Genomic DNA, 16852 nt, shown 5'->3' on the forward strand with positions numbered 1-16852 from the left:
CCTCTTGCATATCAGTAGGGACAGCCTTCCAGAATTGTGTTTTTTTAAATATTGGAAGGAAGGAAGCACTCAATTTCAGTTGGAGAGGAGTGAAAAATACAGATGTCATTTTCCATTCCCCCCAAATGCACAGACCCCCTTAAATCTATCCACAGATCCAGGCACACAGCTTGGTGGTGTCAGAAGTCCCTTACGGCTCCAGAGCTATGTTCCTGACTCCCACCAGGACAACTGGGAGAATGAGAAGAGACCTCCCCCCCTCCCCTTCTCACCACTCCAGCTTGTCTAGAACTACTCAAGCTCCACCTTCCCAACTCTCACCAAAGAAGAGGGAGTCTCTCCAAAACCTCAAGTTAGAGAATGCGCCAGCCTCAGCTGCCCACCCTGGTAGGTTCCCTTTCACAGTCCACCAAAGGGAAGTCTCTGCCAGCTCTACACATACAGATGTATGAACCTGAGCCTTGGCCCTGGGAGAGCTAACACCGATTCCCTCATGGCCATGGGTGCTACAGGGTAGGAGGAAGGAGGAAGAAAGGAGGTTGGACTGCATGGGGAGGGAAGAGATCACATGTCCCATCCTTCCCTCCCCATGCCTGGAATGCTCTACCTCTCAGCTCCATCTCTTACAATCCCTAGCTTCCAACAAGACTCAGTCAGTTCCTACCCGGCATCCTTCATGAGTACCCAGATTACCATGGAGAGACTGGTCTGTTTACATGGTGCCAAGAATGCAATCGCCCTGGGAAAGGAATTGTTTCAGTTGCTTATGTCTATCTTCTCTGCATAGATCTTAGTGACATACATGTTCTCTCCCCCATGGGACTACCAGCTCCCTTCAAACATGTAATGCCAGCTCTGGAACCCCAGGGCTGAGCACAGTGCCAGGCACAAAAGGAGAGCTGACTTCAAAGATCCCAAATTTAGAGCTGGAAAGTTTTTTCCTAGAAGACTTTCCCAAGCCCTGTTAGTCTGTGTGTCCTCCCTTGGCTGACTATCTCCCCAGATCTTGTACAGAACTTATTCTCCCCCATCAGACAATAAACTCCCACAGGGCACAGACATTTCTATACCCTCAGCACTCCGCTCAGTGTCTGGCATTTAATCGAAGGCACTTAGTACACGTTCACTGATGGACTGAAAGTCCCTTTCAAGATCATCTAGGCTTGGGGCTCTTAGCCTGGATTCCATAAACTTAAGAAAAAAAATCCAGGCCCCTGCGTTCCAATAGATTGGGCTTCCTTCGTACTCCTAAGTATACCGGGACTGCCAGAAGGCCCCAAAACACAGAAAAAGTTAAGGATTCATGACCCCCTTGAGCAAGAACTCCCTGCCCTATGTCAAGGTCCCAGACATACTGTACAAATGAGTAAACTGGGAAATGGAGGGAAGGTGACTTAGTCAAGGTCCCAAAGGTGGTGGCATAGCCAGGGTTTAAAGCCATGCCCACCACTCTTGCCACTCAGTCTCCCTTATTTTTGCAGAGGGAAGAGAATGTTCCAGGCACTGTGCTACACACTTTATGAATACTATTTACCTGGATCCTCACAATAACTCTGGGAAGCTTGTGCGGCTATTATCTTCATTTCACAATTGAGGAAACAGAGTTAGACAGAGGTGAAGTGACTTGCCCAAGGTCATCAAGCTAGTGAGTATCTGAAGTTGGCCCAATGCTCTCCCACTTCACCCCCAAAGTGCCTCTTTTTATCTCTAGCATCTCATTAAAATAGAAACCCCTTGAGGGTGGGAGCTGTTCTAGCCTTTCCTCCTTTTCCCTGGCACTTAGCACAGTGCCTGGAACACAGTCAGAGCTTAGTAAATGCTCACTGACCAAATAACTGACCCAGGAGGGACTTGTATGTAGGAAGTTCTTTTTCCTGGACAAGATCAGATTTGGAGAACCCAGAATCCCTAAGATTCTGCACAGTCAAGTCCTTCCATTCAGGATCCTGGTGCCTAGCCAGGGACCCTTCTTTGGGGGTTGGGGAAGGAGGGCAGGGCTGAAGGACTCACCATTTTTAGCTTGTGCTGCTGAAGGATCTCATCCAAATTCTGTCTCTTCTTATAGTTAAAGTAGAAGTTTTTACACTGGGACACTGTCTTGGACCCCACCATCCTGGCAATGGCTGACCAGTTTCGCCCATGTTCCAGGAGACCTGTGGCCAGGGAAGAAAGGTAACAGGTTAAGGCCTGGCAGCTTCCTTCCATCACACAGAGGATTTTGTTGCTCAGCAGGACCCTCAAAATCAGTTATGCCAGACCCTTTATATTTTACAAAGGAGGAAACAGGGAAGGAATATGACCTTCCCGATGTCACACAGGTAAGGGATCAGAGGTCCCTTAGTCCAACTCCCATACTGCAGATGTGGAAACTGAGGTCCAGGAAGGTGAAGTCATTCAGGATCACAGACCTGGAAGTTCACCTAGTTCAGCTCTCTCACTGCACAGAGGGGGAGATGGAGGCCAGGAGAGCTGGAAGGATTCCCAAATACCAGAGTTATTGAGTCTTAGAATTAAGGATCGTAGACTTTGAGCTGGATCTGAGTCCATCCCCCTCACTGTATGGAGAGAGAACTGAGGCTGAGAGATGAAGGGACCTGCCCTCAGCCAAAGAGGGAATCAGCAGCTGAGCCCAGGCTATAGATGCAGAGTCCTAAGTGGAGGAGAAAGAAGATGAAGCCCCAAGCCTTCCTCTGGAGTCTGCCCCTTCCTCACTCTCCCTTAGACCCAAAGCACCTTCTGTCCAGCACCCCGCAGAAACTTCAGACACTAATCTCCGGGTCCCCCCAGACCCCTCCCAATTCCTGGCTAGCCTCACACAGGCCCTGGGGCAGCGGGAAGCCAGCTGCCCTGACCTGGACACAACATTCCCAGCTGCAGAAAGGGGCCATGTGACATGGCCTTGTTTTCAGTTCCCCACCAGGCCTGGGAAGGGGGTGAGAGGAACAGGGCTGGGCTGGGCCAGGACCTCCCTCACAAACAGCCTGCACACACCTACCCACACAACCCATGTGACCAGCAGCCTCCATACTAGACAAATGAACCTCAAATTTTTTAAGGACCACAAAGGGTCAGCATCTGGAGAGGCTGGGACCACCTGAAAGAGGATCTGACAAACTCCAGGACTCAAAAGGCAGACTGCCTTCTCCCTCCCCCTCCCCCTCCTCCCCTCACCCTCCTTTCTGTATCCCTTTGACTCCAGGGCTCTCTCTGGGGGCATCTAAAGTCACCTGGTCCACAACAGACCCAAGCACTTGGACTAGAGGGAGAGGAGACACATAATGAGGGGATCCAAGCTCTAGATGGCAGGGACAAAGAGGTCATCACACACCATCTGTCTCCTTTTACAGGTAAAGAAACAGCCCAAGGGGGTCACCTAGGCAGTCCATGTCAGGGGCGGGGTATGAACTCAAGGCAGCTGATGCCAGGGCCACAGTTGTTTCCATGATGCCAAATCAGGAAAGGTTTCTTGCAGGAATAAGGTGAAAAAGGAAGACCTTTCAGGAAAGGAGGCGAGCCCCTGTGCCAGGCTGGGGCAGGGGGAGGTCTATTATCTGGGGGTTACTGACAGAAGGTAAGCTCCTCGAGGTTAGGAACAACTGTTTATGGTCTTTCCATCTTCAGGGCCCTTGAAATGCTGGCTGGATTGACTGAGTGAGTCCCTGATGCACGCTCCTTCTACCCATGCTCCTTCTACCAGCACTTTCTCTCACTCACAGTTTGGAAGAGTTGCCCAGCTGTTCCCCAACCCCAAGCAGCCTCTCCACAGAAGAGGGATTGTGGAGGTAAGGTTTTACAAGGCTCTCTGTCAATGGAGGGGGTCACAGGAGGAGCCTGCCCTCTTGGCAGGTGTGCCCTCGAAAACTTCAACGCAGCATCCACATTGCGGGGAAGTGAGGAGGCCCTCCCACCATCCCGGGTCACAGCAGCCACACATGCTGGCTCTCCAGTGGAACCCACATCCCCTTCAGCAGCAATGTCAACAACTCATCCTCCACTCACCCGGGTTGGAGGGTCCTCCAAGAGCCTCAAGCCTCTCCCCTCTGTCCTCGAGGACAAAGCCTGGGCTGACCAGGAAGGCTTTTTTCCAGACCTCAGACCATCTGCCCAACACACGCACAAACACACACACTGCCCAACACACACACACACACACACACACACACACACACACACACACACACACACTCTGCAGACATGTATATTTATATCTTTCTGCTCCCAGGCATCTTGACCTTGGACATCCCAAGCCTCACGTCCAAGCCTGAGCTCCCAGGCCACTTCTGAGTGGCCAGAGAGGAGGGGTATGAAGCAAGGTCGCTTAGCCTTTCTACCCTCATGGAGTTGGAAAGCCCTGAATTAGACCTTACATAAATACATGAAACAATCTTCCTGCCAGCTTGACTGGAGGGTGAATTGGCTAAAGGATTTTCTGGAGCAAAGCCATATCCGTGTGTGTGTGTGTGTGTGTGTGTGTTGGGCAATAGCAGTGGACAGTCAGAGGCAGAGAACAAGTGTGTGTGTAGGGGTAAGAGGTCAGTCTCCAACAGATGCCCCACCCCCCCTCCAAACAGGTGAGGATCAACAAGGTGAGGGTCTTTGGAGTTCTCAGTGCAGATGCCATCCTGAGCCCCCCAGCCAGACCAGGAAGACTTCACAAGCCACGTGGCCATCCCTGAACAGACGGAAGGAAGGTTTCTCTGAGGTGTCCCAAGGCCTGGGGGGAAAATGGTGGGGGGGAGGAGAAGGATCTAGTGTCTACCGGCCCCTTGACCTTTCCAGCCTAAGCCCAAGGCTTGGCTGCCATTTCGCCTGGAGGATGTCTGGCTGGGAACATTCCCTTTTCAAATCCTGGGCCAAAAGAAGTCAGGGCAAACATGGTGGAAAGGAGGCCCTGCGCCCAGGGTGGGGCAGCTGGTGGGTGGGCAGGCGGGTGTGGGGTCCCTGCCCAGCCCCACGGGGGATGGTAGGACAGGCTGCACCACAAGGTATATTGACATTTCCAAATTAAATAAATAAGCAGGGGAGGCAGGCGGGGACCTTAAGTCACTCGGCAGGGCAACAGCTGAGACTTCCCACTGGGGTGGGGAGGCAGGTCAGCGGCCCCTCTCTGACCAAATGCCGAAGTGGCAGTAAGGAAGGACATCTAAGTGTGTGTGCTGTTAGCTAGCTGTGTGAGCATGGGCAAGATGTTTAACCTCTCTGGGCATCCATTCCCCCATCTGGAAAAACTAGGGAAGGGGCTAGACGGGAGGCTCTCCCTGCATCGATGATGCTACCACGGATCCACAGGTCCCCAGCCTGGGGCTCGGACTGGGCAGCGCAGAGGCTTCCTTTTGTTCAGAGGGTGACCCTGGCGTCCCTCCGCAGAGGTGGCTCTGTCCATTTTGGCCCCAGCCGGCCCTCCCTCCTGCTGCCTTCTAAACAATAAAACCTGACCCAAGGTCGATTGGCGAGTTCCCCCCCCATCACCAGGAAAGGCTCCGGTGCCCCCACAGCAGAGGGCACCGGGCCAGGCTGGTGCCTCCCCACAACAGCGCCGCCTTATTTCCCAAGCACAGATGCCGCCCCCCCTTACCGGGGAGATCCAGTCTGGGCAGCCAGGAAAGGCAGGGCTCGGCTCAGCAGCCTCCTCCCCGCCCGGGAAGGGGCAGCAACCTCCCGGACACACCTGCCCTCCACTCTGTCCTCAGCGGGCACTCTGCCGCCCTGGCCCCGCTCCTGCCCCCGCCAGCGGTAAGGGGGGGTGGCATCCCCAGATGGGCGCCCCCCGCGACAGGCACCAGCCCCTTCTCCGCAAGTTTTCCCGGCGTGGTCCAGGGCTCGGGCTCCCTCCCCAGACGTGCCAGAGGAGCCCCCGCCAATGCCCCCGCCCGCTGGAAGGGCACTCACATTCTCTGATCCGCGATTCCCCTTCCGCTAAGTTTTCCCGAAACATCGGGCAGCGCCGGGCTTGGAGCCGCGATCCCGGAGCCGGGCTCTGACCTCCCCGAGCTCACATCCCTTCAGCTCCTCCTGCTGCCAGAGGAGGGAGGGGCTGGAGGAGGAGGAGGGGGAGGGGAGGGAGGAGGAGGAGGAGGAGGAGGAGGAGGGCAGGCAGCCCGGCTCCGGCTCCGCTCCTGGCAGCTCAGCCCTCCCGCCTCCCGAGAGCTGCTGGCCGCGGCCCCCAAGCTCCCTGCTGGGCCATCACTGGTGACCCGGGGCCGGGGAAGGGAGCGCTCCCCTTCGGCGGGGGATGGACTGAGCCCGCTGCCCAGAGCCTGCCCCCAGCCGGGTCCGACCCCACGAAGGCAGCGGAGGAATAGGAGGCAGACGGAGCCGCCTGCGGAGAAGGCTCTGCTTTGGTGCCAGCTGGGGCTGCCCGGGGCGCTCCGCCAGCGAGCCCTAAGCTCTTCCTCCGGGTGAGCCAGGGCTGCCAGGGTGGCACGAGCCCAGGCTGACAAGGGGCGGGCCAACTCGGCTCCCCGTGCCACCCTCCCTCTCCCACAAAGAGAGATGCTCCAGGACCCGACTGGGCACCACGATCATTCACCCAGCCAGGAGGAACCCGACCCCTTGGCTCCCTTCCTAGACCTCTCCCCGAAGGGCCCCTCCCCCTCTCCGGATGGAGGGAGTTCATCACCACCATCATCATGGCAAATGCCATGCACATCGGACTCTGAGATTTGCAAAATATTTTACTTCTGTATCTGAGTCTCAGCCTGGATTGGAATCCTGGCTCTGGTGTGACCTTGGACAAGTCATGGCCTCCCTGAGCATGAGATCCCCCTCTGTAAAATGTGGGGGTTGGAGATGGTCTCTAAGGTTCCCTCCCGGGTTCTAAAATCTAGGGTCCCATTTTACAGGTGAGAAAATGGAGCCTGAAGACCTGAAGCTAAAGGAAGTGTGTTCAAAGGTGACCTGGTGAGGCCGGCAGGATCCTGGCCTTAGAGACCAAAGGGAGCGGAGACGAGGCTCCATCCAACCCCCTTCTCTACACGGCGCCTACTATGTGCCAGGCAACAACTGATGCCATCACCTCACTCCTGGCAGCCAAGGGAGAAAGCCTACAAAGACCCACCAAAATGCGAAGGATGCAAAGTGAGGAAACACAAATATAGACAAAGTCATTGGGGAGGGAGGGAGGGAGTCCCCCGGCAGCTGGGAGGGGGGCTGGGCAGTCCAGGAAAGATTTCACAGGGGAAAAAATTAAGGCCGGTATAAAGGACTTGTCCTAACACTGGCCTGGAAACCAGGACCCCTGAAAATCCCCAGTCCTGAGCTCTTCTCGTGGGGAGGGGATGATCTCACACACTAGGCATGACCCCCACCATGGGAGAGGGTGGGGGGAGACTGGGGGACTCTTCCAAATATCGTCCCTTAATGACAGCAGAGATGCTCCAGCCTCCATCCCCCCACCATCCCCTATCCCGGCTCTGGGCACTTCTCCTCCAGATTCTTTTTTCCACAAAAGAGAGGGGGAATCTGTCTCCACGTGCTGTAGCCTCTCCCCGCCCCCGGCCATCCTCCCCAGCTGATCCTGCCCCATCTGCACAGAGTGACCCTAGAATCGCTGGGGGGTGAAAGCCAAGCGCACACTACCACACCCAGAACTTTGCTTCCCTCCTCCTACTTCTGCCTGTTTTTAACCCTTGCACTGCCTGGCTTCAGGTGGGTGTTGGGGGTGGGGACAGATGAAACAACTTAAGAGCAGCAGCATTTCTCATCGGGGTCCCAGAGACCAAGAGGAATCACAGACCTCAGAGGCTTCATTGTACAAATCAGGAGAGTGGCCCAAGGTCACAGAGATGCAATAAGCCCAGGTCCTTGCAGGGAGGCTGGAGCCCTCCTCCCCACCCATCACTCAGGACTGCTGGCCCTTAGTGAGCTTGGACTAGGCAGCAGTCAGAAGGGCAGAGAGAGAACCAAAAGCTCTCAGCGAGCATCTCTGCAGCTCCTTGGGCAAACTGTGGCCTGCTGTTCGCTCCTCCCTCTCACCCCATCCCAGGTGCTCCCCATGAATTCTCTGAGTATAGCAGATTTCTTTTCCCCAGCAAAGTGCTTCTAGTAATTGGAGTGCGCTGGCCCCACCCCTTAGGATGCCATCACAAATTTAGAGTGGGAAGGATCCTCACAGACCTCACAACCGAACCATTCTTTTACTGATGAGGAAACAGGCAGAGGGAAGGTGATTTTCTCAAGGTTGTCCCACAGCTAGGGAAAGCCTGTCTGAGGCTCCGGTCTTCCAGAATCCAAGAGCAGAGTATAATCTGTTACCCTTCTCATTTCTAAGAAAAAAATTTTCATCTTGAAAAACTCAAATTTCTGACACAACAGAAGCAGAGGAGTGGCAGCCCCACGCTGGACGGGGTAGGTAGAAAATGCAGCAGACAGGAAGTGCCTCAGACCACCAGTCCACAGGTAATGAGCTCTCCTGGAGAGGGACATGCCTCCTGTGGGTATCTAGATTATGAGCCTGAGCCAGCCAGGGGTGGGGGTGAGGTGCAGTCTGGGAGGACTTTTTTTCAGAAAGCAAAGCCTTCAAGTGGGGAGCTCTTCAGGGTCTGATCCTGAGCCTGCCGGGGCAGGGCAGTTCTGGATTCTAACTCCATGGCTCCTGCTGTTGAATAGGGAAACTTCCCCTATACTACCTGGATTATGGCTCCTAGGTCTGCCCCCAAAGCTGAGTGAGTGGTTGTTCTCAATGCCCCTTGTTGTACTTAGCCCCAGACTCCTCAAACACAGCCATGGGTTCTTTAGGAGGCTGGCTCACAGGATGCTGGTGCTGGGAGCCCAAAGGGGTGTCAGGGTCCAACTCTACCCTGCTCCCAGTTTTACACATAAGGCTCCAAGTGGTTCAGTGACTTGTTTGGGGCAGGATTTGAGCCCAGCTCTTACTGACTCATCAGCTGTCTTACAGCCTCTTCTGTACCACATGGATGTCTTGTCTGTCTGTCTCCATCTCCTCATTTATAAAATAAGGGAGATACACATGACATAAGAGATAAGGTGACTACAAAGGTCTTTTCCAGTTGTAAAGGTATATGGTTCTATGGGTCCTATAGGCTCATGATCTCTCTGGACCTCGGTTTCCTCATCTGTAAAATTAACAGGTTGGACTAGCTCACCTCTGAGGACCCTTCCAGCTTTAAATCTAGAATCCACAGGCAAGTCATTTAACCTGTAGGTACCCCCTGGCATCCCACCAAGAATATATATTAGTTAAGCTGCCAACCAGTTGGTGAGAGGAGTCTCCACAAAGGGACTTCCCCACACTGATGAAATCACAGGTCTGGACTGGAACAATCATTAAGGTACACTTGGCCACTTAGAGAGCATTAAGATATTGCGGGTGAGGGGATTCTGCTGGTAGTCAGGAAAAACTTCCCAAGGCTTAGAGGGGGCAAGCAGAATGAGCTGCCTCAGGAGAGCTGAAGGCCTTGAGCAAGTCAAGTCAAAAGCATTTATTAATCGCCTACTGTGTCAGGCCCCTGTGCTAAGCAAAGAAACAAGGGAAGCAGAAGCACAAATCCTGCCCTCACAAGCTAGGTCTAATGGGGGCAGAGGCAGAGAGAACAGCACACCAACAATGGCCCCCCATATACAATCACACACGTACAAATGGGGGGCAACCACAGAGGCTCTAGTACCAGGGGTGCCTCAGAAAGGCCTCCTGCAGGGGGTGGGGTCTGAGCTGAACCCTGAGGAAGCCAGGCTCATCCATGAGGGAGGATTCAGTTCCAAAGATCCTGAGCTTCTCTGATTCATTATAATCTTGGTACAGGGAAAAGAGTGCTGGATTTGGATTCAGAGGTCCTGGGTTCAAAGCCTGTCACTGACACTACCTTGATCTCTCAGCCTCAGTTTCCTCATCTGCAAACTGAGGGGGCCAGACTCGATGACCCATTCGGCCTCTCCTGGCTAGGAGGTCTATACCCTTTGTTACTTAACAGTTTTTCCATTGCCCCATGAGTCCCGCCTCCCCGCCCCCTACCAGGTGCCCATCAGGATGATTTCATCTTGTTTATTCCACTGTTCCTGCATTCCTGACCTTGTTTGCCAGGCCTAGCACTACTAGGAGCAGGTGGTACCCGAGGCTATATCCCCATTTTTCTTTCCTGGCTGGGGGAGGTAGGGGTGGAGAGGTGACGTGGAAGTCATCTCTTGATCCTTACAACAATCCTGGGAGGTAAGAGCTATTATCATCCCCACTTTACAGATGAGGAAACTGAGGCAGACAAAGGTTCAGTGACTTGCCCCAGGTCACAGAGCCAGTAAGGGTCGGAGGCAGGATTTGAATTCAGGTCTTCCTGAATCCAGGCTGGGGCTCCATCCATGGGACCACCTATCTACCTACAGGATAGCAGGACCAAAGATTCAGAGCAGGAAACTGAGGCCCAGAAGGTGGAGTGACTAATGGGGGCACTGAACCTTGGTTGTCTGACTTCAAATTCAGCACACTTCCCACCACACAATGCTTATACCTGGTAGAAATCCTACCGCCAGATAGCACCATGGTGAGTGCTAAGGCTGACCCTGCTTCTGATCATTCCTTCCTTGGGATAGTCTAAGAGGTATGGGTGTGGGATCACTGGGTAACCCACTTTGGGGAGGAGGGGCCCACCCCCAGAGCCAGCTTGCCCAGCACCAGCACTGGCCGTCTCTCTCTTCCTTCCTCCCTCCCTGCCCCTGTGTTGCAGGCTGAACTTTTCTCAAGGTCAGTTGCTGCTGGGAGGGAGGGAGGGAAAGAGGGAGGGTGGAAGGGCATGGGGCCTGGTTCTCGGTTCCCGGATGTGTCTGAGGCTGACCAGCAAGCCTTTCAGGAGCTCCTCTTGGCAGACAAGGGCTGGGGGAAGGGGGCAGCTGTGCACTAGCTCCTGCCCACAGCTCCCTTACAGGGGCACCAGAACTCCCAGACCTGGCTGAGCTATACACAGTATTCCTATGGGCACTGGGAGCCTTCGAAGTAAGAAAGGCTTCTCCGGAGCCACCCACCTGGCGGTGCTCCCTCCCAGGCCCCACCTCATCACACTGTTTACTGTGCGTCCAATTACATGGGCACATGCACTTTCCCTTCTGGGGAGCAGGGGCTGGGTTTCCCTTCCATCTTTATAATCTTGGCCCACAGAAAATGCTGCATCAATGCTTGCTGAACCAAGCTGGCATCGAAACCTCTTGTCAGGGTTTCACACAGCAGGTGCTCAATCAGGCCTCCCCTGTCCATGGGACTGCCGGTTTCCTCAGTACTCTGCTAGAGGAGAGTAGAAGCCCCCTGAGGGCAGCCACTGACTTCAACTTTATGTCCTCTGATTAGCTGCTTAAATCTCTCATGCTGCCCCTCCCCATCAGAGTCTGAGCTCCTTGGGAGCACTCTGCCCTCGCCCCTCCTTGTGCACCCTTAGGCTCAGTGTGGCGCTCTGCATACAGCAGGCGCGGCAGGGCACGAGCCTGAGGAAGCAGTTTGGTGCACAGATGCTTCATCCATCCACCCATCCAGAGTGTCTGACACAGGGTGGATAGTTAATAAATGAGCTCTAAGTTACTTTTCTCATTCAATCCCAGTTCAAAGTACATGAAGAAAGCACTTGATTCTTTTGTTTCTTTCTTTCCTCTTCTGCTTTCATCCTTTCTTCTTCCCCAGTACCTAGCAAAATGCCAGACAGAGCAGGCACGAGCCACTCTACTCCTCGTGATTGCCCCTTCGCTAGGACCTATTTTCTCTCCATCAGGGGCATGTGTGTGCATGTGTGCATTTGCAAGTGCACGTATGTATTTGTATTATCTCTGGCCAGGGTTGGATTCCAAGCTAACCAGTCTGTCAATCCAGCCCAGTCATGCACTGCATGCCAGCCAGAGGCCCCCAGCTCTCTGATACCCTTGAGCAGATCCCATCCTCCCCATCCCTGGTGGAGCGGGTGCAGAGAAAACACATTCATTTTCACAAAGGCCAAAGCAGGATCCAAAAGGTGAGGCTGCTGCTCCAAACCTCAGGCCAAACCACCTACTGTGATCAAAAGCCCCAAAGAAATCACTCTAGGCTCATCCCCATCTTTGAATATCGGTGCCCTGGCTACCATCCAACAGCATGGAACCAAACTGGCCGCAGGGATGCAGCCTCCCGGCCCTCACTCTCAGGGCTTTAAGGAATGAGAGAGGAGGGGGAGGGCCCGGCCAGGCTGGAGAGAAGGGCCCCCACCCTACAGGGGATGTGATCTGACATGCCAGCTGCACCTGCATCCCACCGCTGGCCGTGCCGATTAGCAGGCATCCTACCCCGTAATTGTCCCACTTGCTGTAATTCATAGCAGATGAGCGAGCACATTGGGGTTTATTGCATTATTAAAAATGTCACTGATGAGGGCCGCTGTGTCCGTCCCAGCCTGGGCTCGAGCTAACAACAGGGGACATATCACTGTCATCTCCCCGAGACCACACTTCTGTTCAGTGTGACCAGAGGCTGCATGCCCCTGGTGAACTGCCTGCAGACTTTGGGGACAGGACCTGATTTCAGCAACACAGAGCAGCTCATCTCAGCCACTGGTGACTCATTCCCTCCCTGTCAAGAACCACGTCCTCTATTCCAACACCCCTCCAACCCCACCCCCTCCAGCCCCCCCACTGCCCAGCTTTCTGGAAAAGGGCTCAGGGCCAGCACTTCCCTGAAGTAGGCTGAGTGCAACTTGGCCCTGCTCCCTCCCCAGAGGGACCCAGAGGAGGCTCTCAGAGGGAGTGGAGGCTGGAGTGGGCAGACTCCCTCCCCCACCCAGGAAGGGCCCAAGCCAAGCCAGTGGCTGTCCAGGTGGACCATCTGGTATCCAGCGTGACTCAGCCAAAGCCAAGACTAGGGTAGCATCAGCAGGGGGAAGGTCGATGGAAGGTAGGGAGGAGAGCAGGTGGTGGGGAAGTTAAGAGACAGAGAAAGAGTAAGAGAGGAGGAGAGAGAGGGAGGGGGAGAAGGGGGGCACACTAATGGGATAGATTCAGAGCTATGGAGGGAGCCACACAAGCCGGAGGCCTGGAGGGGCACAGATGGGCATGGACGGACATCCTCTTCCTTGATTTCTGGGCTGTCACTCAGCAGCCCTGGAGAAGGACTGAAATGCCCCAAGCCCTGAGCTCTCCTCTCTTGAGGAGAAAAAGCAGGCAAGGGAGAGGAGACCTTGTTCCAAGTGCCCTTTGTCCTCTGTTCTCCTCTCCCACCAGGAGTTCATCAACAGCAGAGGAGCCTCTGGGGAGGGGGAAAGGGAGGAGAGCCAGCTCTGGGGAGGTTCTGAGGCCTGCTCTTGAGCACACATAGGGTCAGGCAAGCTCCTTGAAGGTAGAGACAGTTTTTCATGTTGATCAGTATCTTGAATGCCTGGCGCAGGGCCTGGCACATGGAGGCTAGGGCTGTGATTTTAATGGGAGAGGAGACTCCCTCTATGAACTCAACGACGCCTCCATGGCCCTACTCCAATGGCAATGGCTGCTGGAAATACTCCAAATATCTATGGACAATCAAGACAGGGCTGGCTACAACACACCACATGTTTGACAATCAACCAATCCACAAGCACTTCTTAAGCACCTACCACTGCCAGGCACTATGAAGGGGGTTCGAGGAAGGAAGACAGAGAAAAAGAGAGAGAGGGAGCATATAAGCAAGCCTGGCCTCTGGATGCTCACATTCTACTAGGAAAGATATCCTGTGCACATAGACATATATAAAAGATAAAATCAAAATAAATGAGAGGATGGAGAAGGAAAGCACCAGCCGCTTTGCAGACTAAGACCTTGTGCAGAAGGTGGTACTTGGGCCGAACTCTGAAGGAAGCCAGAGATCCTGAGAGGAAGAGGGGTGGAGGGAAGGCAGTCCAGGCAGGGCATTCAGCTTGTGCAAAAGTCCAGAGAAAGAAAATGCAGCATCTCCCATGAGAGCCAATTTAGCTGAACTTTAGAAGGCGTGAAGTGAGAGGCATGAACCAAGGCCAGGTGGTGAAGAGCGTTAAAGGCCAAACGAGACGTTTTGGTGAAAGATTCTGCAACATTTCGACTCCTTGGGCCGCACCCCAAGAGGTCTCTGCTATTCCACAGCGATTCATCACTAACAAAACAGTCCCTCCACAATTGCACTCCGAGGCCATGGCTGTCCACCGTTTCCCCTAAATAACCAACAGTCCCATGAACACTGCCATCCTCCCCACTGCAGCTTGCTGTGCAGCACTACAAATGTTGTCCAACAACCCTCCGAGAGCTTCCTCACAACACCACAAACTGACCCCAGCAGGCCACTACTCACCACAACAGCTCCCCACCATATAACTATTCCCTACAACACACCGCAAGAAATCCCTCCAAAACCTGCGAGTCAAGCGCAGTCTCTCCTTCCATCACCCCAACTGTGACACAATCAGTGATGTACCTCTAGGACATTTCAAGGTGGCTCACTGAAGCAACGTCTCCAGCTCTTGGGATGTGGGGTCAAAGCCTAGGGTGTAGGAACAAATGTCCCAAAACTTGCATGAGATACCACCTTAGCTTGGGATCAGGCTTCCCCAGCCTTGGGGTCCCAGATGGCCTTGCCTGGAGCTCTCCTGCACCCTGGAGTCAGCTCAGTCACAAACTATAGCTCCTGAGGTCAGCCACAACTACCATAAATCCAGAGTGGGCATGCTCGCCTCCCTCTCCAGCCCAGGTGTGACATCTCATTTCCTCCTCACAATACAGACCACAGCACCCTGGCTCTAGGCACCAGGGACTCTCCAAGTCCACACCTCTTGTCTTACAGCCAAGGAATCAAGGACCAGAAAAGAGGTTAAGTGAGTGCCCATGGTCACACAGTAAGTGGCACCAGCACCTCCAGCACTGCATCAGCATGTCTAGGGTGCAGACTAGGACTTTTTCTCCCATTTTTCAAAAAACCAAAGGATGGGACTGAGGCTGGGCATGAAGTGACTTGTCCAAAGTCTCACAGGGACAGAGAGGAACAGATTTTAGGCTGAGTGGAGCCCAAATGCTTGGGACTCCTGAGCTGGGTCTCTCACAGCTACACTCAGACCCTCTCAGTGTTTATGTCCACATGCCCCAAGGTCCTTCCTGGTTGGGTCTGGGGGGGGAGGGGGGGAGGGAAACAAAACAGAGAGAATCAATCACCTTTTTTAGCTGTATCCATCTCTTCCTCGGTCCAGCGAGAACTCTCATTCATTTCCAAGGAAGCTGGCAAAAAAAACAGATGCAATTAGGAAGTAGGCGGGATGAGGGAGGGAGAGGAGGCAAACAAAAGAGGGGATCAGAGGAATCTTTTTTATCTTCCTACCCAATTAGGGAGGGGACAGTGGCTCAGGCACATCCTCCGCAGGAGGTAGTTCTAAGGACAGTTAAGGGGGGTGGGTCAAAGCCCACCTTGGACACTTACTGACTGTGTGAGCCTGGGCAAGCTGGTCAACCTCTCTGGAGGTCAACGTCCTCATCTGGAAAACGAGCATGATTCCTGTTGGCCCTGCCTCCTCTGGGGTGGCTGTATGGCCTACACCAGAGTGCCCTAGAGATGTCTGCTATCATACTGCTACCATGAGCTTCCGTAGGGGGAAGAGAATCTACCTAAGAGCTACCTCCCTGCTGCCATGGCCAACAGACCCTCCAAGGTCTCCCACTCCGATTCTAACCCTAAATCTGATTCTCCGATTCTAACCTTAAATGCGCATCTGACCATCTCTTCTAGCTACCAGACTGTCTCTCCCCCTCTTCGCTGAACTCCTCTGCTTTCCTTTCCTCTCACTCTGCAATCTGGCTTCCAACTTCATCATTCAACTGAAACTGCTCTTCCTTCCCAAAGCGACCACTGAGCTCTAAACTGCCAAATCCAAGGGACTTTTCTCAGTGCCGATACTCCTTGGTCTCCCTGCAGCCCTTGCCACCGTGCCAATCCATCGCCGCCTTGTCTCGCACCCCCCTCTCCTCTGTGGATTTCCATGGCACTGCTCTCTTGGTCTGCTCTTCTACAGCCCAATGACTCCTCCTCCTTCTTCTCTGCTGATTCTTCTGCCGTGCCCCACCCACTGACTGTGGGTGTCCTTCAAGGCTCTTTCCTACGCTGTCTTCTCTTCTCCCTCTAGACTAGTTCACTGGGTGAGCTCCTCAGTTCTCATGGCTTCACTGGACATCTTTACGCTGATGATTCCCAAGTCTCTAAATCCAGTCCTGGTCTCTCTCCCAAGTTTCAGACCACATCACCGATCAGCTCTTTCTTGACCTTCTTAAAACTGAAGTCCTGTAGTCATCAAAAACACAACGTGCACAAAACAGAACTCATCTTTCCCCCACCCACCAACATGCAAACATCAAGAGCATCATTATCCTTCCAAACAGTCAGGCTGGAAACTTTCGGCATCACCCTGGATCTTCATGTGCACCCACTCCAAGCATCTAATCCACCATTAAATCCTGCTGTTCCAAGCATCTTTCATACTCAATCAGACAATCGGCGCAGGTTCCCATTGCCATACTAGATACATGCAGTGACTAACTGATGGGTCTCTCTGCCTCAAGTCTCTTCCCACGACAATCCTGCCTCCATGTGGCTGCCACAGTGAGATCCCCAAAGCACAGGTCTGACCACATCAGCCCCCATTCTACAAATTTCTGTGGCCATTTCACATCCATGACCAGGCCATTTCATCCCTTACTGTCTTTTGCCACCTCAATCCCCTCCACCAACTCCATGTGGCCACTCTATGATCCAGTTACCTGGGCTATTGCCTCTTCCGCCTCAGAGGAGACTGAGGAGCAGGCAACCTTTCTCCTGGCTGTCCCCCCATGACTTCTTAGCCATGTGCTTTCCCTCATCGATACAGCCTCTTGTCACCCCTGGATTCTCTCAGGACTCAGCTCGAACACT

The 16852-nt window shown here is 53.8% G+C and overlaps 1 protein-coding gene across 12 annotated transcripts in view; it reads right to left on the bottom strand.

The window, feature by feature from the left end:
- The window catches only part of NCOR2 (nuclear receptor corepressor 2), a 359203-nt gene that overhangs the window by 86042 nt on the left and 256309 nt on the right, over nucleotides 1-16852 (bottom strand). For 11 of the 12 annotated variants that reach the window (XM_072600693.1, XM_072600694.1, XM_072600698.1 and 8 more), the window contains 2 exons: nucleotides 15109-15171; nucleotides 2011-2153 (listed from right to left, as the gene is read on the bottom strand). In XM_072600693.1, the coding sequence (XP_072456794.1) occupies nucleotides 2011-2153; nucleotides 15109-15171 (206 nt within the window). The remainder of the gene's footprint in view (nucleotides 1-2010; nucleotides 2154-15108; nucleotides 15172-16852) is intronic. The other variant, XM_072600695.1, reaches the window with a different exon arrangement.

The sequence above is a fragment of the Notamacropus eugenii genome, chromosome 4, assembly GCF_028372415.1.
Source record: "Notamacropus eugenii isolate mMacEug1 chromosome 4, mMacEug1.pri_v2, whole genome shotgun sequence".
In the NCBI taxonomy this organism is placed as follows: Eukaryota; Metazoa; Chordata; class Mammalia; order Diprotodontia; family Macropodidae; genus Notamacropus; species Notamacropus eugenii.